The sequence below is a fragment of the Podarcis tiliguerta genome, assembly GCF_965153285.1.
Source record: "Podarcis tiliguerta genome assembly, chromosome: 13".
Taxonomy (NCBI): Eukaryota; Metazoa; Chordata; class Lepidosauria; order Squamata; family Lacertidae; genus Podarcis; species Podarcis tiliguerta.
Genome location: NC_139546.1, coordinates 31,564,332 through 31,590,277, shown reverse-complemented (window position 1 = coordinate 31,590,277; position 25,946 = coordinate 31,564,332). Strand labels below are relative to the sequence as shown.

General features: G+C 38.8%; 1 protein-coding gene across 2 annotated transcripts; it reads right to left on the bottom strand.

Annotated features, from left to right (window-relative positions):
- Positions 1-504: 504 nt before the first annotated feature.
- On the bottom strand, positions 505-13,790 carry LOC310663472 (vomeronasal type-2 receptor 26-like). 2 transcript variants are annotated; one of them, XM_083411323.1, is made up of 4 exons: positions 13,741-13,790; positions 11,321-11,612; positions 6,280-7,149; positions 505-2,969 (listed from the first exon to the last, which is right to left on the bottom strand). In XM_083411323.1, the coding sequence occupies exons 2-4, from the start codon at positions 11,480-11,482 to the stop codon at positions 2,802-2,804; spliced, it is 1,200 nt and encodes a 399-aa protein (XP_083267449.1). In that variant the 5' UTR covers positions 11,483-11,612; positions 13,741-13,790; the 3' UTR covers positions 505-2,801. The 2 variants fall into 2 exon arrangements, 1 of the variants encoding a protein (XP_083267449.1); XR_014504509.1 differs by lacking the exons at positions 6,280-7,149; positions 13,741-13,790 and having other exon boundaries at positions 2,852-2,969; positions 11,321-11,539.
- Between the last annotated feature and the right edge of the window lie 12,156 nt (positions 13,791-25,946).

The following is a 25,946-nucleotide window of genomic DNA, read 5'->3' as shown; positions in this document are numbered from 1 at the left end:
AGCATGAAGGTGTCAGATAAGGTAAAAGAATTAGGGAAGTACAGAATGTTGGTGGTTTTGATTTCAGCAATGCTGTTTTTCCTGTGTTTTCCCTCTGAAGTTAGCTTATGGTGGTTTCTTATTAAGCTGGTTGTGAAAAAGCTATCATCCCTTTAAGTAGCTGTTAGCTCCGTATGTAGGCAGAACATCCCATTGATGAGCTTAAAAGAGATTTTGGCTGATGGGGTGTGGGTCTTCTGCAATGCAATCACCATGTCTAAATAAACATAACCTTGGATAGACCTTTACTCTAACCAGACGATGAAGGAGTATGTGCATCTGAAAATCTACATGAATAAGTTTATACTAAAGGGAACCTGACCCTCACATAAAAATATATCATACCCTTTAATTTAAGGGGGAAAGGAACGATATGGTGGCAATAAAATTAAACCACAGGGGAAAAGGTAGAATTGTGTGTGGGCAATGATGGTGGTGGTGAGGATAACAATAACGATAATTTAATTCAGAATTTTTATTGCAATTTGAGATTATATAACAGAAAATTCATGGTAGATCTGGGGAATTTGTTATTTATGATAATAACTATGTGAAAATTTGAATTTCTCCTTGGAAATATTATCATACACGAAGGAACATAAAACGTAAGCATGCCTGTAAATCAACTCCCCCCCCCCCATATTTCTTCTAAACACAAATACAACTTAGCACCACTGTTAATGCCCCCAACAACACTTTTTATTTTATGTTTTATGTTTATGAAACTAGCACTTCAATATATATAGTACTGGATTTTTTCAAATTGGAGGAAATGGCTCATTGCTGTATTATTTTAACATACTGGCCAGTTAACTTCTCATGATCATAAATAATTGATATTGCTCTCATTGGCCTTTTAATGCTTCATCACTTTTCCACCTCCTGCTGTATAGTCTAGAGGAGAACTTCATCAAAAATGCTAACTTAGGATTTTGCACAAATTACAGACAATAGTTTGCAACAGACAATGGCTAGAGAATTGAGTCAGATTCATAACCACTATTTTAAACTGTAATCCACAGTTTGTACACAACAAGATGTTTAAATCTGTTACATTTTTATCCTGATATTTTTTACAAAAGCACTCAATGAAGAAGACTTGAAAAGTTGAAGACGTTAGTACATATATTTGCTTTGAATAAATGGCTCAATTTAATATCTTTGTATACATAATTATCCAAACAATTAATTTCCTAGATATTTCTCCTTATTAGCTGGTCCTTTGTGTTCAAGGAAGGCCTCAAGATAATTATGTAGCATTTGGGGGCAAAGATGCAACCTAGTAACCCAGCACTAGAGGACAAAATGGAGAAGATCTCCACAGCCACCATGTATTTTCCTTTTGTGCTTAAATAAGAAGGAACAAAAGACAACCAAACACTGCAAAAGACCAACATGCTGAAAGTGATGAACTTGGCTTCATTGAAACTATCTGGCAGCTTTCTGGCCTGAAAAGCCACAATGAAGCTGACAGTGGCCAGAAATCCTAAGTACCCCAGAACACAGTAAAACAGAGTCACAGACCCTTCATTGCATTCCAGTATTATTTCTTCAGTCAGAGAATGCATATTAAAATGTGGAAATGGAGGAGCAGTACATAACCAAACAGCACATATAATGGCTTGAATAGTGGAGCAGCCAAGAAGAACAGAACTGGCCAATCTTTTCCCCACCCATTTTCTTATCCTGGAGCCTGGCTTGGTGGCCATGAAAGCCAAAACCACAGTAATGGTTTTTGCTAAAATGCAGGAGACAGCCACTGAGAATATGATACCAAATGCTGTTTGTCTTAAATAGCAGGTCACTATGTTAGGTCGGCCAATGAATAGCAAGGAGCACAGGAAGCAAAGCAGTAGAGAGATGAGAAGAGAGTAGGTGAGTTCCCGATTGTTGGCTTTGACGATTGGGGTGTCCTTGTTCTTAATGAAAATCCCCAGCACTGCAGCTGTGATTAGAGAAGAAAACAAAATAAAGAAGGCTAAAGTAGTCCCCAAGAGCTCCGTGAAAGAGAGAAAGTTAAGGGTCTTAGGAAGGCAGTTATCTTTGCTCTTGCTTGAGAATTGACCTTCTGGGCATTGGAAACAGTTGTCCATATCTGAAAAGGGGACAAAGTTTGTATCAATCGCTCAATAATCAAAGATGACAAACTCAGAATAGAACTGTCTGATTAAATAAGAGTAAATGGGAATACTTTCTGAAAGTTTCTTCCTTTACATTGGTACCATTGCTCTTTTGGTCTCAGAACATCCAGCTGGGATTAAGCAAGCTAGATCATTTCAGCATTCATCTTTGACACACACACACACACACACACACACAGACACACACACACACACACACACACACTATCAGAGTAGACATTTCTTGTTGTATTTTCACTTATATAAAAATATTTTGATATTTATTAGGCAAAACAATAACAAGACTCTGCAACCATACATGTGGGAGTTGTAGAAATCAATGTATAATTACACTGATGGTGTGAATACACTATGGTTGAAGCACAAATCTCTGTCTTCCAGAGATTTCAACCAAACCCGTGATATGAATGTTCTGTATCAAGATGTACATCAAAAACATTTGACTTGAAATAAGAGATGGAAATCCCTTCTAGAAAAGCATGGCAATGGTGATGAATTTTGGCAGTATAGCAAACACATTCTCTGGACTTGATATGAAATGTTATGGATCTATGTCAGTACTAGACTATTGTCATCCCTGTTCTGTTTTAGGGAACTAGATTGACAGCAGAAAAAGGGGATTCAATGGTGCAATCCATCATTTAGGTAACTATGCCTTCTACCATTCTGGTCTGAAATCTTTCCATCTGGACACGGAGTGCAATCATAGCAACAAAATGGCTCCCCCTCCTTCTTTTTTCTGCTGTAGCCTGGATGACAGTGATCATTACATCTGGCAAGCGGCAGCACCTATCCATTAAAAATGAAGAGAAATAACTTGATGTACCTTTAGAAAAAGGAAAACACACACACACTCAATGCTGCTGTTGAGAACATTGAGTCCCATGGCAAATAAGATTTATGTGATTAAAAAGCATCAAATCCCACAAGAATTGTGTACATTAATGTTAGATAGATAGAAAAGGAAAACGGGGGAAATTGATTTTGCATGTGTGTCTTTCAGTCAGATTGATTCACGCTCATCATCGGCTAGCTCTTGAAGTTGCTGATTTCTTCACAAGCTGTTTCTTATACCTTTCAGTAAGATTAGAAATGAGAATGCAGGACCAGTGAAAAGAACAGAGCAAGGAGACAGGATGCTAGAAACAATCACTCTGCTCTATGATTTAGTCCCCCATATATGTTACTGAGAATAATAATATAACAGAGTGGGAAGATTTATCAAGGCTCATTGTTGGAACTCTTCTCATTTAGCACTTTCTTTTACATTTGCCATGTACATATGAATAAGTAGACAGATAGATTGACTCTCCTACTGAATGGAATCACCTGGCATGGTTCTTTATTGTGCCTCTTACTAATTTAAGTTTTATCTTATTTATATATTTGGATCCCACCTGGTTAAATATTCTGTGCCATGTGATAGCCTCTTCATTCACTGTGAATTTCTGATCCGGTAAAGCCTGTGGATCCATCCCTCCTACTTTCACTCGTAAAAACGATTTGTTTGGGAAAAGTACCCAGTTTACAATATCAAATCCAGATACTAATTCACTATTCTCATCAAATGACACTCTGTCACCAGCACTGTTGTTAAAGGAGATACTTCGCAAGAACGAGTGAAGCTGGAATGAAAAAAAGTGCAAGTCAAAAATTTTAAAAAGAGGGACTTCTGGCGAGACAAGATAGTGAGTGAACTCCTAGGAACCACCAGAACCAACCAAGCTGCTTCTCTGGTCCCCACCATCACCATCACAGCAATCAAAAGGGAGCCCAGGGAGCTCAAAATGACAAGTGAAGAGACAGCACAAAGCCTCACACCCCCACACCCCACCAATCTCGATCCCCCCCCCCGGACTGAGAGCACCCCAATGAAGTTCCTGGACTGGAGGTCTCCAAAGCTAGATGAATAACATAGTGAAGTTGCCTCCCCCAGTCGCACACCAACATACCACTGCCTCCGCCTAGTGAGAATGGGAGGAGGGGACCGGGAAAGTCAGGGAGGCTGCGAGGGAATGTGTGGGCTAGACCGGGCATGCCGCCAAGCCAATATCCCTGACACCTGGCGCAAAAGAGCGGACTGGGGCCCATTGAAGAACCACACTCTGGGGACCACCCTGGGGAAAGACAAATGTGGCACAGCCCCCCCCCCCCCCCGCCAGCGGAGAAGTGCAGACAGGCACACACAAAAATTTATTTTATTTTAATTTTCAATTTTCAGTTCATTTATTATCAATATTTTCAAAACCCTTTGAAGAACTGTAATGGCAGTGCCCCTGTAGGAGGTCTGAACCATTGGAGGCCATTTCCTGGAACTGCCGTCTCAGCCCTGATTTAGGGACCCAACACCAAGCCCTGGGGGCTCCACAGCAGAATTAAACCTGCTGCTTTTTGTTGTTCCCTTCCCCCCCTTCCTTGCTTTCTTTTTTTCTTTTTTAGTTATATACACAAGCCCCGTTTTATTTAATTAATACCATTATCACTCTTTTTTTCATCCATATTTTAATGACTTCTTATTCATTTCTAACTCCAGTTGGGTGGGGTATGAATAAATTATTATTATTATTATTACGCATTTATTCTTTTAAAAAAGTTTTTTGGGGAAAAATCTCATTAAAGAATTTATACGATTACAATACAATAAAAAAAAAATGGGAGGATGGCATAGGCTATAAAATTAACCCCACCCAATGGACTAGAATGTGGTCTAAACCTGCCTTTAAATCCATATCAGTGAAAATAAAAGAACTCACTATAAAACTCACAAATGGTACCTAGCACCACAGAAACTGGTGCTGATACTCCCAGGAACCTCACCAAAATGCTGAAGAGGCTGCACTTCCACAGGCATAAACCTCCACATGTGGTGGGAATGCTCCCAAACCCAACTCTTCTGGACAACAGTCATACAAGAAATAAGCAAAATGACTAAACAGCTACTAGGGGGTCACCCCAGAATGGGCCCCACTGAACATCTTCCAAGATAACAATGCCCACCAGTGCACCAATAGGAACAATGGGAACTATGGGGAGGTCTTATTGGGGTGGTATTTTTATTTTTATTATATATATTGTGGTGTTTATATTGATCATTTCTGTGAGCCAACCTGAGACCTCCAGGTATAGGGCGGTATATAAATAGTAGTAGTAATAATAATAATAATAATAATAATAATGGGGGGACTGCATTCTTAAAAATCCAATACAATTTTGTAGAAGAATGAGAGAGCCAGAGTTTCTAAAACGAAAATGAATACAATGAAGTCAACTGCCTAACTTCTCGTATGTATAGTTGTATGTATTGTACTTTCATTTACTTTTGGTTTTCCTCTTCTCCCTGTATTTTCATTTCATTTTTGAATTTCTATATTCTTATTTGCTGCACTCATCATTTTTACTGCATTTTTTATGCACTTATGTCAATAAATTTTCATAAAATAAATAAAAAGTCATAATTTCCTTTTCATAAATGTAATAAGACTTTTCAATACTCTCTCTAACCAGAGATTTTTCAGTTGCCATTGTCCTGCCTTCCTTGACTTCTGATGTGAATGGAGAGGAAATAGTGAGATAACTGCTTCTTTTTGCAAAATTATTCAATTTGTGCATATAATTGGCACTTGTAGAATTAATCACATCCAGCATATTTAAGCAGTAAAATATTATACTTAGTGACACTAAACCATTATATGTAAAATCATAAGAATAACAAAAAAGAAAGATACTTGAGTAGGACTATTATAAAAAGAAAAACCAATGCTCCAAATCCATAGTAGGCCATAGCTTTATTAAGCGATCATGTTTTGCAACATTTTAGTTGGCCTAATGAATATGTTGCCTAATATGGATTCTATAATATAATAATTATGTGTCTCTATAATAGGGTAGGAAAGTTTGTTTGTTCCAAATAAATAAACCAGCAGTTTTTTCCTGTTCTCTTTTAACTCTGGAATTCTATCCACCTTTTGTATTATTAATAAAAAATTACAAGGAGAAAAGAAGTCACGTGAGTGGGCAAAGTATTCAAGGAACAAGGACATTGTTAGCAGATATGTGCATACAGCTTTCAAAGAAATTAACTTTCGATGAGAAACACTACCTGCCAAGGTTGTACTTTTGCTGGACTCACTCTACCTCTGTTTGGCACGGCTCTGTGTTTCCGCCTGGCTGAGTACATCTTATGTAAACTATGTCCTATGGCATGAACTGCATTGTAGATGGTGTAGCTTTGGCCAGTCATACTCATCTCAAAGAGTGTCCCAGGGAGGCTCTCCAAATTCTCTTCACCACTACAGGCATTATTATTATTTTCCATGCCATCCATAGAATCAGAATATAAGCAGTTGAATGCATTTTCCCAGAAGAGCAAAAGAAACCCATCTTCATTTTCTGATTTAGGACGAATAGTCTGCATGAATTTTCTGAACCCCCTCACTTCATTTAAGTGTATTGCAAAAGTGAAGGCACCATCAAAGACTTGCATATCCGTATCTGTCTGTGTTGTGTCTGCTGAGAAATCCCATTGGGCTGTCATGATCCATACTTTCCCTACAGCTAATGGTAGGATATCCGCCAGTGCTGCATATGCAAATATTTTAATTAACAAAAAAGAGATAGTAATAGTTTCTGCATTTACAACCAACACTTGAACACTGGCATTTGATAGATAAATAGCTTCGTCCAAGATGGAATCAAAGGAAGTAAGTGTATCTGCTATTTGAGAGGTGGCTGGAATTTTCCCCTTAAGGGCTATACAGATTCCATGGTTCAAAAGCATTGGAATCAAGGTCTGGAAAAACTTGTCTCCATTATCATCGTCCATTGTGAGGATGCCAACCCACGTCCATTGAAAATGCAGAAGAAGCTGAGCTATCCCTTCATACTGATATTCTTCATTGGGCACCATCCGGTAGAATGAAGGGAGATGGGTTTTAACATCAGTCACTGGAGCAATTACACAATAGGCAATCTAAGTAAAAAAAAAATGTAAATTTCAGTAAAATGTAAAGAAAGTCTTTTTTTCAGGAGATCATTGGGTGAGGGGGGGGGGTGACATAAGAAACTCCTGAAAAGTCATAATGGAGAAAACAAATGTCTTCAGACTATATAGCAGGGACTTGCCGCTGACCATCATTCGATACGATACAATAATCTTTATTGACATTGTCCCATACAGAACAACAAAATTGAAAAAATCTACATCAGACATTCAAAAACCAACAAGCCTGCTATCCCAGCTATCCCAGCCTGGTTAGCCCCTAAAAACTCTGATACCCCACAATTAAATACAATGTACTCCCATAGAGACTACCTTACACTGCATTTAAAACCAAAATCGCATTTGAATAGAAACTGTTTCTCAGGTGGCTAATCCTAGTCTTTATAACCCTGTACCTTCTTCCAGAAGGCAAAAGCTGAAAGAGGTCATTTCCAGGGTGCGCACTATCCTGCACTATCTCTGCAGCTTTCTTTCTTTTTTTTTCAATGCAAAATCATAACAAAAATTACAAACATTGAATCCAAAATAATACTATACAAACAAACAAAACGGAACATACAAAAAAAACCAGAAAAGAAAAAAGAAAAAAAGGGAACAAAACAAAACTAAACGAAAACGAAAAAGCACACATTTGCAGGGGAAAAAAACCATATCATTACGTATATTTACACATATTGACTTCCTTTGTTCTAAGACCTCAATAAATTTACTCTTACTGTATTGTTGTGTCTGGTTAGATTACTTTCATCTTTGTACTATATATATATATATATATATATATATATACACACACACCATTTTTTCCCCCTTTAACCCTGTAAAGCATCATTCATTACATACCAATATACTTACTCCAGAACAATGTTTTTTCATATACTCTTTTGCACAACCCCATTCTTTTAATAATTTCTGGTCTGATTGTCCCCTTATGAATGCTGTGAGTCTTGCAAGATTTATGTATTCACAAAATTTAATTTGCCAATCTTTCACTGATGGAATTTTCCTCCCTTTCCAGTTTTTTGCTATAAGCATCCTGGCAGCTGTTGTTGCATAAAGGAATACTTTCCTTTGATTTTCGGGAATATCGTTTGTAATTAAACCTAAAAGGAATGCCTCCGGTTTTTTACTGAAAGATATTTTAAACATCTTTTTGAGTTCTTCGTAAATTTCGTTCCAGAATTGTTTAATAGGTCGGCATTCCCACCACATGTGAAACATTGTTCCTATTTCTTTTTTACATCTCCAACAGGTATTCGAATTTAATTTATAAATTTTAGCCAATTTTACCGGAGTTAAGTACCATTGGTACACCATTTTCATAAAGTTTTTTCTTATTGTGTAACATGCCGTGAACTTAATATCATATTTCCATAATTTCTCCCATTGTTCTAGCCGAATCGCATATCCTATATCACATGCCCATTTAATCATAACTTCTTTTACTTCTTCATCCTTTAATTCCCATTCTAATAAAAAATTATACATTTTGGATATATTCTTTTTTGAGTTTTGTAATAATACTTTTTGTAATTTTGATTCATCTTTTTCAAATCCTATTGTTTTATCCTGATTAAATATTTGTGCAATTTGGTGATATTGAAACCATGTAGTACAGTATTGGGTCACCTCTTCATATGGTCTTAATTTTAATTGGCCCTGTTCTTCCTTTAGGAGCTGCTGGTATGTCGCCATTTTTCCTATAGTATTTTTCTTTTTAACAGATGTTACTTCTAACGGTGAGACCCACCATGGGGTTTTCGGTTCTAACAACCTTCTATATCTCACCCAGACCTTGTATAATGCATTTCTAATTACGTGGTTTAGAAATTCTTTATGTACTGCCACTTTGTTATAAATTAGATAGGCGTGCCAACCATATCTCTGCAGCTTTCTTATGACACCTGGAAGCATAGATTTGATCCAAGGTAGGGAGAGTGCACCCAATTATTCTCTCCACAGTCTTTACAACCTTACAAAGTGGCCAAATTGTTTCCACTTTCTACTTTTTGTTGTTGTTATTAACTTTAAAAAAGTTCAAGCTTTGTTACTCAGTTTTCCCCTGCCCACATATCCTGGAATGACTTGAGAGAAACATCACCTCATATTATGTTGCACTCCTGTCAAGGCATTCTTGGAAGTGTTGCTGTCCAGCAATGGTGTACAGCTTCCCACCAAATGCTATAAACCTAAAGGTCCCCTCTTCAGAGAACATGAAGGATGCTCTTTCCTTTCAGTGTTCTCCAATGACTGAATGCTTTTGTGGGAATCTAGGGAATGAAAGTGGGCTAAGGGGTAGAGGGGGTAGATCGAACTTTTGAGTGAGGAGGGAACCATCTGTCTAGTGTGTTATGCCTGTTCCCATTTACATGTTCTAATTGTGCATTTCCACATTGCATAGGAATGTTGTATGCACTTTATAAACAATCCCTGCCCAATTTCGGTTGGCTACACTTTGGCACCTTTTTTTATTTATTTCACAAAATTTATACGCTGCTTGGCTTTTAAAAAAAATATATATCTCAAATGACCATTTACAAGCCTACTTTAAAATATGTAAAAGTTAAAATACTAGAACACATTAAAATTTCCTCAACTTTCTAAGCATCTAGGTAGGCTTGCCTAAACAATAATGTTTTTGCTGTTGTTGTTTAGTCGTTTAGTCGTGTCCGACTCTTTGAGACCCCATGGACCAGAGCACACCAGGCACTCCTGTTTTCCACTGCCTCCCACAGTTTTAACAGGTGCCAAAAAGAATAGACAGGGTGTCCCTATGTGTAGGTGTTGTCACACTAAATAGTTAAGTTCTTACAAATGCAGCATGGGTATTATGTGGCACTTGTAGTAGTGTTGATTCTGTCGTTCAAAGCAGTCGAGTAGGCACACATGGAGTAAGGCATTTCTGGTTTTTTTCATGACCAAGTTGTAATTTAACGCTTGTACCATTTGTGTTTCGAGGCCCCAAGACCCACCCCCAAAATAAATACACACGGGCACTTATATTAGTTTAAGTTTTTGGGCAAAATCTTGGCCACAACTTTATTGAAATATGATCACGTGAGCGGAATTGGCTCAGGCATTGACTCCCCACTATAACTGACTCCACCTCTCAGGGTGATCATCCAATGGAGTAAACCAAACAAAGGAGCTATGTCGATGAGGACCAACCTAAGCTCATCCTGGGGTTCCTGTGGTCCTGGCATGGCCCTAGCCCCTCAAGCGGACTTTGGACAAGATACAGGATCCCCCGATTCCTTTAACGGAATACCCAATTCCTGGAGGGGCAGGTGATGGCCGCACCTACCCTCCCCACAATCCAACTGAGCCAATTCCCAACCGCCACCTTACAAGTTATGACAATTTGCCAAGGGGTAGGCAAAAACCAAATGGCTAAAGCCAATCTGCCAAATGGAAAAATTCCTACCCAACCCCTGTTCCAAAACAGGCGACCCAAACCAAAGCAAGGCCAAGCGACTCTACCTAAGCCCCTGGGATCACACCACTCACTGGCTATTGGCTAAAATCCCCTGGTGTGATCCCAGGGGAATGGCCAGGACTTCTTGCTCCTCCCCCCATTTTAACCCTATCAGGTGAGCTCTTGGGTCCTGCGCACAACCAGGGCCCTCTGTTATGAGGATCCCATTTCTTTGGTTGCTAGTATTTTATTGTATATTTTATTTAAATGAACAAGGAAGACTTCATTAATTAGATCATTTAGTCAGTTGCTGGGTTTCTTATTCTATCTCTGACTACCCATTCTATGCCAGAGAGACTGAAATGAGGTGTCACAATTGCCAGTGGGAGATGCTCTGACCCAGCTGCAGGACATACCCTTGAGTGGTGGCAATTCCATTTGTAGTTGTTTTGGGGAGGGAGGGAGGGTTACCACTTGTGCCTTCCCATAAAGAATGGGATTAAGTGTACACTTTTCCTCTTGCATGAATAGGGGGCCAATTACACATCCATTGTTTGCTGACTGACACTTTCTTTCCATAAATAACAAAAGAGAAACTGAAAAGGCCAATAGTAGAAAGGTAGATATTAATAATAATAATAATAATAATAATAATAATAATATTTATATCCCGCCCATCTGGGTGGGTTTCCATGTGGGAAAGCTGCATAGCCAATCCAAATATTATACCTGTGGAATCTTGTAGATGCCTAAAAGAGTAGCCATGTAAAGGGAGATTTCAGAGTCGAGTCCTCCAATGACGGCCATCAGATTCTTCTGCTTATTGCATTTGAAGTTGGGGACTACAGTTTTATGACTGGAAAGAAGTTTCAGGGTGTTCTGATGAGTCATCCTTGCATTTGTATAACTGTCATAAATGTGGAAGCCGAGGCTGATATTTGGTAGAAGTTCAGGGTTCTCGTTTATCTCCTTGACAGCAAATGCCAAGGACAAGATACGCTGGTAGCTCTTTGTCCTTGAACTGAAGAAAGAGTTAATTAAGGCAGATATATAGCTCTTCATCAACCATCAGTTGTTAGATTACATCTAATTTGAAGGAATATTAGGAAAGAATCTTGCCTGCTTTGTAAGTTAGGATTTAATAACAAATTTACTAACAGCAGTTAGCACGGTAGTTGGAAAACTACCAGAAGTTGGAAAACTTTGCAATTAATAAAGATTGATCACTGGTATAATATCTATGGCTACATTTCCCCCCTTCTGAATCCTATTGTTCTAGGACCAATCAGACTGCTGCATTCTGAATCCTATTGTTCTAGGACCAATCAGACTGCTGCATTTTGGAGCCTATTGTTCTAGGACCATTCCGACTGCTGCATTTTGGATCCTATTCAACTCAGTACATAACATTAATAAATGTTTATTAATATGCATATTATTTTTCTAACAACTCCCCCCCCCCAATGTTTTAATAACCTTCTTGTCAGGTAACGCATTATGCATGTTTGTTTCTTTAATGTATTATACTTCCGTTTTATTTGTTATGTTGCACTGGTTTTAAATGAGATCTTGTGCACAACACACACACACACACACACATATATATATATATTGATTTGTAATGATTTGTTGGGTCTCTGGACCATAATAAAGATTGATTGATTTATACACACACACACACACACACACACACACACTTTATATGACTTTGCAGTATTGGAGGAATAATAAATAAATAAATAAATATCATGACTTAAGATACACAATAGTAGTGCTTAAACATTTATTGCTCTGAACCATAGATCTTAAGATGTCAAAGGGAAAGCATTAATAAATCCAAAATCATATTAGTTGTATATAAACTGAAGAATATGCGAATATGCACGCGAGACGGTACAAAATATTGTATTCTCAGTCAGTTTTGATCAGAAACTACAATGCTCTTATACATTTTCTAAGGATTCAACTCAACTGCCCCCAAACACACACACACACACACACACGCCATTGTTCAGCCCCTATGGAAGATATGTAATGCCACATAGGAATCCTGGCTTCGCATGAAACCAGAGTGGGGTAGGGAAACAAAGCTGAAGGCAGGTTGCACAACAGCAGTGGCCCTGGCAAGGCAGCAAGAAGGGATCAACACTGCAAGGGGGAAAGCGGTGGTTCAGACACTGGTAGAAGTTTCAATAAAGCAGGGTTGGGAGGAATTGTGAGGAAAATTGCCAAAGACATGGGTTTGAGTACTATGGAATATATGGGAAGTCCACATTAGTTATCTCTCACACACAAAGCTGCTGAGGAATAAAAGACAGAGAGGTCTGAGTGCAATGAGAAGGGAACAAAGAATAATTATCTGTTGGTTATAAAAGAAAGCAGAGGTTTCAGTAGACTGAACAGGGTTCAAGATGCGGGGGGGGGGAGTGGCAGTTTAAAACAAAATATGAGGGCAGTGAAAAGGCAGCTTGGGATAGTTCTGTTGCGTTAGCTTTTCAGTCTTAGCTTCTGTGTTCTACTCATATCTGCTATTTCTCCTGGCTAAATTGGTTGGTTTGATTTATTTGTTTAAAATCCCTCGGTGTCCCCCCTCCCCACATTTTGGTTTAAAACTACCATTTTTTTCTCAGCCTCATTTAACCTCCATTTACTCAAACTTCTTTAGCTGAGAAAAGCAGCTTCTCCTCCCCTCACACGCAAACCTGGTTTTGAAGACGAAGGTGAGAATCAGTGCAAGATAAAAGTGGCTTCAGAAATGCAACTGGAAAGGGGAAATGAGAAGGGAAAACCCTGTGTGTTAATATGGAGGAGATAGCAGGGGTTTGTTGAGTAGATCAAGCAGGTACAAAGCCTTACTTCTTGATATATGTGTACAACACACCCAGAATTCATTAAGGACACTTTTAAACCACTTTTTTCAAGGAGTAATAGTTATGACCTGGCATGAAGTATGCAGAGAAAACATACTCCTTACATAAGTTTTAGTTCTTCCAGAAACGCTTTTGTGGGATGTACCATGAATGATAGTTCATAAGATAAGTAGCCATACTGAGTAACAATAAATCCAATCGTTAGGTCCCCTGACTGATAATATTGATGTGGGAACTGGGGGGAATCAACCATGGTATGCATAACAGCATGTGACTCACAGTCAGTCTGAGGGAGTCGCGGAAACAAGAGAAGCAGAGGCAAAAGAAACAACCCCATCATCTTGAGCCACATATTCATGCAGAATGCCCAGCATCAATCCAAAATAAACGTCCTGCCTGTTCAGTGGCTCTGGACCCTTTCTGATGAAGGCAATCTCACACAGATCAGTCTGACAGCTGTCACCCTGCCGCTATGCTACCCAACACCCCAGCACTGAGTATTCAATATCTACTTTCAGAGTTTGCTAATTATTGTGATTGTGGTCAGAGAAAATCCACATGGGATTTGGCAATATGCATGAGGACAACTAATAATTTGTGATAATCAAAGTTTTCAAAGATGTCTCCTCAGTGTATTGCATTGTGCAAAACATTGCTTGTGGCTGAACAATAGAATAAAGTATTCTTATTTTTAATCTAACTTAATAGATAAGCCTATCTGATTGTTATGACCGCTGGATAGTTTTAGGATACTGACCATAACTTATGTTTTACTGGAGTTTCTGGATTACTCTGCATTCTAGGTCAATATTCCGCTCTATTTCAAGGACTGTTGTTACAATTTTAAGATAGCGTAAGCCAACTTTGAGGTCATTTGAGTGGATGAATTATTTGCTAAAGAGGAAAGAACATAAGAACAGCCTGCTGGATAGCAGGCACATGTAATCAATGGCACATGTAATCCAGCACCCTGTTCTGACAATAGCCAACCACATGCCTGGAAGAAACAAGCAAGTAGGATTCAATTGGAAGTGCACTCTCCCTTTCTGTAGCTTCCAGCAATTGATATTTAGAATCATTACTCACTCTGCCCATGAATGCAGAGCATAGCCATTTTGATTAGCAGCCATTGATAGTCTTATCCTCCAAAAATTGTCCAATTCGCTTTTAAAGGCATCCAAGTTTGTGTTCATTGCTGCCTCCTAAGGTTGTATGTTCCAAAGTACTAGATCATAGAACCATAGAATCATAGAGTTGGAAGAGACCACAGGGGCCATCGAGTCCAACCACCTGCCAAGCAGGAACCACCATCAGACCACTCCTGACATATGGTTGTCAAGCCTCTGCTTAAAGACCTCCAAAGAAGGAGACTCCACCACACTCCTTGGCAGCAAATTCCACTGTCGAACAGCTCTTACTGTCAGGAAGTTCTTCCTAATGTTTAGGTGGAATCTTCTTTCTTGTAGTTTGGATCCATTGCTCCGTGTCCGCTTCTCTGGAGCAGCAGAAAACAACCTTTCTCCCTCCTCTATGTGACATCCTTTTATATATTTGAACATGGCTATCATATCACCCCTTAACCTCCTCTTCTCCAGGCTAAACATGCCCAGCTCCCTTAGCCGTTTCTCATAAGGCATCGTTTCCAGGCCTTTGATCATTTTGGTGGCCCTCCTCTGGACACATTCTAGTTTGTCAGTGTCCTTCTTGAACTGTGGTGCCCAGAACTGGACACAGTATTCCAGGTGAGGTCTGACCAGAGCAGAATACAGTGGCACTATTACTTCCCTTGATCTAGATGCTATACTCCTATTGATGCAGCCCAGAATTGCATTGGCTTTTTTAGCTGCCGCGTCACACTGTTGGCTCATGTCAAGTTTGTGGTCAACCAAGACTCCTAGATCCTTTTCACATGTACTGCTCTCAAGCCAGGTGTCACCCATCTTGTATTTGTGCCTCTCATTTTTTTTGCCCAAGTGCAATACTTTACATTTCTCCCTGTTAAAATTCATCTTGTTTGTTTTTGCCCAGTTCTCCAATCTGTCAAGGTCATTTTGAAGTGTGATCCTGTCCTCTGGGGTGTTAGCCACCCCTTCCAGTTTGGTGTCATCTGCAAATTTGATCAGGATGCCCTTGAGTCCATCATCCAAGTCATTGATAAAGATGTTGAATAAGACCGGGCCCAAGACAGAACCCTGTGGCACCCCACTAGTCACTCTTCTCCAGGATGAAAAGGAACCATTGATGAGCACCCTTTGGGTCCTGTCAGTCAGCCAGTTACAAATCCACTGAGTGGTAGCATAGTCAAAACCGCATTTTACCAGCTTCTTTACAAGAATATCATGGGGCACCTTGTCAAATGCCTTGCTGAAATCGAGGTAGGCTACATCCACTAGATCGTTAATCTAGAGTTAGATAATTTATGTTAAAAAGCACAGATCCCAATACTCATCCTTGGGGGACACCATTTTTTTACTTCTGTCTATTTGGTGAACTCTCAATTTATTCCTACTATTTGCTCGCTGCAACTTAAGCAATTTGTAATCCACAAGAGGACCATTCTTCTGATTCCTTGAAGTGTCCTTGACTTCTTTACACAACAGTTAATTCAGAGAACTGCCCATATTCATAAGATAATATAAAATTAGCCTGCTGGGTCAGGCCAATGGCCCTTCTAGTCCAGCATCCTGTTCTCACAGTGGCCTACCAGATGCCTGAAGGAAACTCACAAGTGGGACTCAAGCACAAGAGCAGGCCCCAGCCCAGGCCACACCCTGCATGGTGTGAAGCAACAGAAGGCAGTGATAGCCAGTAATGTGAATGGCTCTAAAAGTGGATTAAACAACTTCATGGAGAATTAGGTGATCAAAATGGCCACTCATCATGTCTATACACAGCCTCCAAGGTTGGAGGCAGTAAGGCTTCTCCAAACCAATTGCTGAAAAATGCAGGATGGATGAAAGCTCTGGATAAGAGGAGACTGAGAGGAGATAGGATAGCCATCCTTCAATATCTAAAGAGCTGTCACACAGAAGATGGAACAAGCTTGTTTTCTCTTACTCTGGCGGGTAGGACAAAAATCAAAGGCTTCAAGTTAAAAGAAAGGAGATTACAACTAAGCATTACAAAGAACTTTCTGATGGTAAGAGATGTTTGACAGTGGGCAGACTGGTAACTGTGAATGTGCTGCTCAAGAAAGCCACATTGAGACCAAATTTCTGTAAAATCTATCAGCCAGTCACTAATACACTATTCCTAGTTGTGATGCATTCCAATGCCCCCTAAGCTTGGTGTGGTGGATCAAGTAGTACTAACCTAAATCCACCTCTGAAGTCACACTCCAATAGCAATGGATCTCTTTGAACAGCAAAATCAGAGATACAGCTGAAATTATTATTAAAGAACATTTTTAAATCAATCAATATAAAGAAATAAATGTCCTTTAAAATGTGGTCCATATAATTGAATGGATATGAGCTTTATGCAGTATGTTTCTTTGGTTGAGAAAAATAATGGGGAGAAATCTTGGGTGTTGTGTGGAATAAAATAGAGATAGAAAGAAATGAACTCGAAGGGAAGATACAAAAAATAATAATACAGCTGGATTGGAAAGTATGGAAAGACTGAGAGGAAGGAGAAAAAAGTAAGTGATAAATTACCTGAAACAATAGGATAGCTCAGTCAGGTAGAGGATGAGACTCTTTATCTCAGGGTCATGGGTTTGAGCCTCATGTTGGGCAAAGGATCCCTACATTGCAGGGGTTCCATGTGGTCCCTTCCAGCTCTAAAATACTATGATTCTATGATGTGACAAAGTGACATGTGGAATATAGAATCAGCATGATGAGGAGAAACGAAAAACAACAACATGCCAACCCAAGTCAAACCAAAATAACAAGCAAATATAAAGTGTAATACATAGAAGAAAGACTATATACATCTAGGGAGTCCTAGGCTCATTGCCTGTAACTGATTACCACTTCTTCAATGTTAGTTATGAGTAGGGAAATCTTTGAATTCTTGGTTCACTTTGATTGATAAATATATAAGACATAAATATCAAAAGTAAATATTAGCCTAGAACAAGAAATAGTGCTTAAGCAGGTTTTATTACAAAGTTTAGATCTTAACAGTTGAGTAGCAAAGCATTCATAAGTCCAAAATTTGATCAGTGACATTTAAGCTGAATAGTCAGCAAGTATAAGGCAAATTGTTTTTGATGGTAGGAAGCTGTTTTTATGAGAACGTACTAGGCTTTTATACAGTTTTCCTAAGATTATAGCATTTTATCATACTGTTCTTCATGCCTTCCTAAGAATTAAATTTGCACAAGTTACTCAAAGGTAATTATGAATTATATCTTAAGGGCATGTTTCTCTTAGATGTAAAAAGAAAGTTAGCATGAAGGTGTCAGAGAAGGTAAAAGAACAAAGGAAGTACAGAATGTTGGCGGTTTTGATTTCAGCAATGCTGTTTTTCTTGTGTTTTCCCTCTGAAGTTAGCTTATTGTGCTTTCTTATTAAGCTGCTTGTGAAAAAGCTATCATCCCTTTAAGTAGCTGTTAGCTCTTTATGTAGGCAGAACATCCCATTGATAAGCTTAAAAGAGATTTTGGCTGATGGAGTGTGGGTCTTTTGTAATGCAATTGCCATGTCTAAATAAACATAGCCTTGGATAGACTTTACTCAAACCAGAGGATGAAGACTTGTGTTTCTTCCACCAAAGCAGTATGTGCATCTGAAAATCTACATCAAGGAGTGTATACTAAAGGGAACCTGACCCTCAGATAAAAATATATCATACCCTTTCATTCAATGGGTAAAGGAACAATATGGTGGCAATAAAATTAAATCACAGGTGGAAAGATAGAATTGTGTGTGAAAAATGATGATGATGGTGATGATAACAATAACATTAATTTAATTCAGAATTTTTATTGCAACTTGAGATCATAACAGAAAATTCATGGTAGATCTGGGGAATTTGTTATTTATGGTAATAACTATGTGAAAATTTGAATTTGTCCTTGGAAATACAGTATTATCATACATGAAGAAACACAAAACTTTATGTTTATGAAACTAACACTTCAATATACCTAGTACTGGATTTTTTCAAATTGGAGGAAATGGCTCATTGCTGTATTATTTTAACATATTGGCCAGTTAACTTCTCATGATCATAAATAATTGATATTGCTCTCATTGACCTTTTAATGCTTCATCACTTTTCCACCTCCTGCTGTATAGCCTCAAAAATGCTGACTTAGCATTTTGCACAAATTACAGACAATGGCTAATGAATTGAGTCAGATTCATAACCAATGGCAATTAACCACTATTTTAAAGTGTAATTCACAGTTTGTACACAACAAGATGTGTAAATCTGTTACAGTTTTATCCTGATATTTTTTACAAAAGCACTCAATGAAGAAGACTTGAAAAGTTGAAGAAGTTAGTACATATATTTGGTTTGAAAAAATGGCCCCATTTAATATCATTTTATGCAATTAATTCCCTAGATATTCCTCCTTATTAGCTGGTCCTTTGTGTTCAAGGAAGGCCTCAAGATAATTATGTAGCATTTGGGGGCAAAGATGCAACCTAGTAACCCAGCACTAGAGGACAAAATGGAGAAGATCTCCACAGCCACCATGTATTTTCCTTTTGTGCTTAAATAAGAAGGAACAAAAGACAACCAAACACTGCAAAAGACCAACATGCTGAAAGTGATGAACTTGGCTTCATTGAAACTATCTGGCAGCTTTCTGGCCTGAAAAGCCACAATGAAGCTGACAGTGGCCAGAAATCCTAAGTACCCCAGAACACAATAAAACAGAGTCACAGACCCTTCATTGCATTCCAGTATGATTTCTTCAGTCAGAGAATGCATATCAAAATGTGGAAATGGAGGAGCAGTACATAACCAAACAGCACATATAATGGCTTGAATAGTGGAGCAGCCAAGAAGAACAGAACTGGCCAATCTTTTCCCCACCCATTTTCTCATCCTGGATCCTGGCTTGGTGGCCATGAAAGCCAAAACCACAGTAATGGTTTTTGCTAAAATGCAGGAGACAGCCACTGAGAATATGATGCCAAACGCTGTTTGTCTTAAATAGCAGGTCACTATGTTAGGTCGGCCAATGAATAGCAAGGAGCACAGGAAGCAAAGCAGTAGAGAGATGAGAAGAGAGTAGGTGATCTCCCGATTGTTGGCTTTGACGATTGGGGTGTCCTTGTTCTTAATGAAAATCCCCAGCACTGCAGCTGTGATTAGAGAAGAAAACAAAATAAAGAAGGCTAAAGTAGTCCCCAAGAGCTCCGTGAAAGAGAGAAAGTTAAGGGTCTTAGGAAGGCAGTTATCTTTGTTCTGGTTTGAGAATTGACCTTCTGGGCATTGGAAACAGTTGTCCATATCTGAAAATGGGACAAAGTTTGTATCAATCACTTAATAATCAAACTCAGAATAGAACTGTCTGATTAAATAAGAGTAAATGGGAATACTTTCTGAAAGTTTCTTCCTCTACACTGGTGCCATTGCTCTTTTGGTCTCAGAACATCCAGCTGGGATTAAGCAAGCTAGATAATTTCAGCATTCATCTTTCTCTCTCTCTCTCTCTCTCTCACACACACCCAAATATACATATACACAAACACTCTATCAGAGTAGACATTTCTTGTTGTATTTTCACTTATATAAAAATATTTTGATATTTCTTAGGTAAAACAATAACAAGACTCTGCAACCATACATGTGGGAGGTGTATACATTGAGAAATCAATGTATAACTACACTGGTGGTGTGAATCACTATGGATGAAGCACAAATCTCTACCTTCCAGAGATTTCAACTACACCCATGATATGAATGTTCTGTATCAAGATGTACATCAAAAACACACACATCATTCGATTTGAAATAAGAGTTGGAAATCCCTTCCAGAAAAGCATGGCAATGGTGATGAAATCTTGCAGTATACCAATGTTATGGATCTATGTCAGAACTAGACAATTGTCATTCACATTCTGTTTTAGGGAACTATATTGACAGCAGAAAAGGGGGATTCAATGTGCAATCCATCATTTAGGTCACTATGTCTTCTACCATTCTGGTCTGAAATCTTTCCATCCGGACAAGGAGTGCAATCATAGCAACAAAATGGCTCCCCCTCCTTCTTTTTTCTTCTGTAGCCTGGATGACAGTGATCATTACATCTGGCAAGTGGCAGCACCTATCCATTAAAAATGAAGAGAAATAAATTGATCTACCTTTACAAACAGACACACACACACAAAATGCTGCTGTTGAGAACATTGGGTCCCATTGTAAATGAGATTTAAGTGATTCAAAAGCATCAATCCCACAAGAATTTTGTGCATTAATGCTAGATAGATAGAAAGGGAAAAGGGGGGGAAATTGATTTTGCATGCATGGCTTTTGGACAAATTGATTCAAGCTCATCATCGGCCAGTTGCTGATTTCTTCACAAGCTGTTTTTTTACCTTTCTGTAAGATTAGAAATGAGAATGCAGGACCAGTGAAAAGAACAGAGCAAGGATACAGGACACTAGAAACAACCTGCTTACATTTTTGATATCAAATTCTGTTCTTAATTCTGTTTGGCTGTGTCTAAGAAAACTCCTAACATAGAATTAAGAATGGCCAGGATATCGCACCAGGACTTTATTATAAAAAAAAAAATCTGCTCACTAGGAAAATGACCCTTGGAAGTTGATGCCTTGTTCATTTTTTTCATTTTGTCAAGATAATACAGTAGGGCAGCAGTTTTACATTTACCCTCTCTTGCACTGACTTACATTTATTTATTACAATGTTTTAAAATTTGGATTGGCCTTTATACTTTTTAAATAATGAGGTGTTAATATATATGGGCAGTATATAACTGAATTAATAAGAGAGAAAATAATCATTTAGTCAACCACTCTGCTATATGATTTAGTCCCCCATATATGTTACTGAGAATAATAATATATCAGTGTAAGAAGAATTATCAAGGCTCATTGTTGGAACTTTTCCCATTTAGCACTTGCTCTTACGTTTTCCGTATACATATGAATAAGTAGACAGATGGATTGACTCTCCTACTGAATGGAATCACCTGGCATGGTTCTTTATTGTGCCTCTTACTAATTTAAGTTTTATCTTATTTCTATATTTGGATCCCACCTGGTTAAATATTCTGTGCCATGTGATAGCCTCTTCATTCACTGTGAATTTCTGATCCGGTAAAGCCTGTGGATCCATCCCTCCTACTTTCACTCGTAAAAACGATTTGTTTGGGAAAAGTACCCAGTTTACAATATCAAATCCAGATATTAATTCACCATTCTCATCAAATGACAGTCTGTCACCAGCACTGTTGTTAAAGGAGATACTTCGCAAGAAAGAGTGAAGCTGGAATGAAAAAAAGTGCAAGCCAAAAATTTTAAAAGGAGGGAGTTTTGGCGAGGCAGGATAGTGAGTGCCATAGCCGCACTGAACTCCTAACGACCACCCGGACCAACCAAGCTGCTTGTCTGGTCCCCACACCACCTTCACCATCACACCAATGAAAAGGGAGCCCAGGGAGCCCAAAATGACAAGTGAAGAGGCAGCGCAGAGCCTCACACACCCATACCCTGACAATCTTGATCCCACCGGGACCAAGAGAGCCCCAATGAAATTCCTGGACTGGAGGCCTCCAACTTACTGCTACTGCCATCACCAACACCACTGCCAAGTGAGAATGGCAGGAGGGGACTGAGAAAGTCAGGGAGGCTGTGAGGAAATGTGCAGCCTAGCCCAGGCCTGACACCAAGCCAATATCCTTGGTAACTGGTGCAAAACAGCAGACTGGGGCCCAGTGAGGAACCACATTCTGGGGACCACACTGGGGAAAGACAAATGTGGCACAGGCCCTCCCCTGCCAGCGGAGATGTGTAGACAGGCACAACCCCCCCCCCCACATATTTTTTTTTAATTTTTAATTTTAATTTCATTTATTATAAATATTTCCAAAACCCTTTGAAGAAGTGTAATGGCGGTGCCCATGTAGGAGACCTCTTATATACACAAACCCCTGTTTATTTAATTAATCTCATTAAAGAATTTATATGATTACAACACAATAAAACAACAACGTGAAGATGGCATAGGCTATGAAATTAATGCCGCTCAGTAGACTAGGATGCGGTCTAAACCTCCCTTGAAATCCATATCAGTGAAAAGAAAGGAACTCACTATTAAACTCACTTACAGATGGTACCGAGCACCACAGAAACTGGCCCTGATACACCCAGGAAACTCACAAAAATGCTGAAGAGCCTACACTTCCACAGGCATACACCTCCACATGTGGTGAGAATACCCCCAAACCCAACTCTTCTGGACAACAGTCATACAAGAAATACTGTATTTTTTGCTCCATAAGATGCACCTGAACATAAAACACACCTAGTTTTTAGAGGAGGAAAGGGGAGAAGCCCCCGCTTTTTGAGGATCAGCTCAAAGTTGTTGAGCTTACTTTGCAAAGGGAAAGAAATCCCGTTTTTATAGGGTTAAACTCACAGTTTTGCAGCTTCTTTAGGAAAGGAAAAGGAGTTGTTTCTACAGTTTCCAGACATATAATCTAATCAGCCAATCACATGTCGCTGGGGAAACAAACAGCCTCTGTCTGCAGAACATTCAACAATGGAAGCCTGGGCAAGGGGGCGGGGCCAGAAAGGGAGCCAGGGATCGACCACACATTTGCTCCATAAGACGCACAGATATTTCCCCTTACTTTTTAGGAGGAAAAAAGTGTGTCTTATGGAGCGAAAAATACAGTAAGCAAAAAGGACTAAACAGGTACTAGAAGTTACCCCAGAACGGGCCCTAGTGAACATCTTCCCAAAAAACAATTCCCACCAGTGCACCAATGGGGAGGTGTTATTGGGGTGCTATTTTTATTTTGATTAAATATATTGTGGCTTTTATGTTTATCTTTTCTGTGAACCTCGGGGTATAGGGAAGTATATATGCCTTCCTTGTCTTCTGATGTAAATGGAGAGGAAATAGTGAAATAACTGTTTCTTTTTGCAAATTTTTTCAGTTTCTGCATATAAGTGGCACTTGTAAAATTAATCACATCCAGCATATTTAAGTAGTAAAATATTATACTTAACAACACCAAATCATTATATGTAAAGTCAAAAAAATAACAAAACAAAAGAAGAAAGATACTTGTGTGGGACTATTATAAAAAGAAAAATGAATGCTCCAAATCCATAGTAGGCTAATACTTTATTAGGCGATCATGTTTTGCAACATTTTAGTTGGCCTAATGAATATGTTGCCCTAATATGGATTATATAATAGAATAATTATGTGTCTCTATAACAGGGTAGAAAAGTTTGTTTGTTCCAAATAAATAAACCAACAGTTTTTTCCTGTTCTCTTTTAACTCTGGAATTCTATCCACCTTTTGTATTATTAATAAAAAATTACAAGGAGAAAAGAAGTCACGTGAGTGGGCAAAGTATTCAAGGAACACAGGACATTGTTAGCAGATTTGTGCATACAGCTTTTAAAGAAATTAACTTCGGATGAGAAACACTACCTGCCAAGGTTGTACTTTTAGTGGACTCACTCTACCTCTGTTTGGCACGGCTCTGTGTTTCCGCCTGGCTGAGTACATCTTATGTAAACTATGTCCTATGGCATGAACTGCATTGTAGATGGTATAGCTTTGGCCAGTCATACTCATCTCAAAGAGTGTCCCAGGGAGGCTCTCCAAATTCTCTTCACCACTACAGGCATTATTATTATTTTCCATGCCATCCATAGAATCAGAATATAAGCAGTTGAATGCCTTTTCCCAGAAGAGCAAAATAAACCCATCTTCATTTTTTGATTTAGGACGAACAGTCTGCAGGAATTTTCTGAACCCCCTCACTTCATTTAAGTTTATTGCAAAAGTGAAGGCACCATCAAAGGCTTGCATATCCATATCCATCTGTGTTGTGTCTGCTGAGAAATCCCATTGGGCTGTCATGATCCATACTTTCCCTACAGCTAATGGTAGCATATCCTCCAGTGCTGCATATGCAAATATTTTAAATAACAGAAAAGAGATAGTAATAGTTTCTGCATTTACAACCAACACTTGAACACTGGCATTTGATAGATAAATAGCTTCGTCCAAGATGGAATCAAAGGAAGTAAGTGTTTCTGCTGCTTGAGAGGTGGCTGGAATTTTCCCCTTAAGGGCTATACAGATTCCATGGTTCAAAAGCATTGGAATCAAGGTCTGGAAAAACTTGTCTCCATTATCATCGTCCATTGTGAGGATGCCAACCCACGTCCATTGAAAATGCAGAAGAAGCTGAGCTATCCCTTCATACTGATATTCTTCATTGGGCACCATCCGGTAGAATGAAGGGAGATAGGTTTTAACATCAGTCACTGGAGCAATTACACAATAGGCAATCTAAGTAAAAAGACATGTAAATTTCAGTAAAATGTCAGGAAAGTCTTTTTTTCAAGAGTTCATTGGGTGAGTGGGGGGGTGACATAAGATACTCCTGAAAAGTCATAATGGAGAAAACAAATGCCTTCAAACTATATAGCAGGGACTTGCCACTGACCATCATTTCATACGATATGATATTCTTTATTGTCATTGTCCCATACAGAACAACGAAATTGAAAAAATCTACATCAGACATTCAAAAACCAACTGCGTTTAAAACCAAAATCGCATTTGAATAGAAACCAGGACCCTCTGTTATGAGGATCCCATTTCTTTGCTTGCTAGTATTTTATTGTATATTTTATTTAAATGCACAAGGAAGACTTCATTAATTAGATCATTTAGTCAGTTGCTAGGTTTCTTATTCTATCTCTGACTACCCATTCTATGCCATCATTCGATACGATACAATAATTTTTATTGACATTGTCCCATACAGAACAACAAAACTGAAAAAATCTACATCAGACATTCAAAAACCAACAAGCCTGCTATCCCGTCTATCCCAGCCTGGTTAGCCCCTCAAAACTCTTGTACCCCATAATTAAATACAATATACTCCCATAGCGATTACCTTACACTGCGTTTAAAACCAAAATCGCATTTGAATAGAAACCAGGACCCTCTGTTATGAGGATCCCATTTCTTAGCTTGCTAGTATTTTATTGTATATTTTATTTAAATGCACAAGGAAGACTTCATTAATGAGATCATTTAGTCAGTTGCTAGGTTTCTTATTCTGTCTTTGACTACCCATTCTATGCCAGAGACACTGAAATGAGGTGTCACAATTGCCAGTGGGAGATGCTCTGGCCCTTCTGCAGGACATACCCTTGAGTGGCGGCAATTCCATGTGTAGTTGTTTTGGGGAGGGAGGGAGGGTTGCCACTTGTGCCTTCCCATAAAGAATGGGATTAATTGTTCACTTTTCCTCTTGCATGAATAGGGGGCCAATTACACAGTTGTGTTTACTACA

Bases quoted from the DNA above. Each gene is read 5' to 3' on its own strand.
- LOC310663472 (XM_083411323.1), bottom strand. From the start codon at position 11,482: ATGACTCATCAGAACACCCTGAAACTTCTTTCCAGTCATAAAACTGTA. The intron at 7,150-11,320 runs GTATAATATTTG...TTTTTTACTTAG, and splicing joins GCATCTACAAGATTCCACAG to ATTGCCTATTGTGTAATTGC. The intron at 2,970-6,279 runs GTAGTGTTTCTC...TTTAATGGATAG, and splicing joins CAAAAGTACAACCTTGGCAG to GTGCTGCCGCTTGCCAGATG.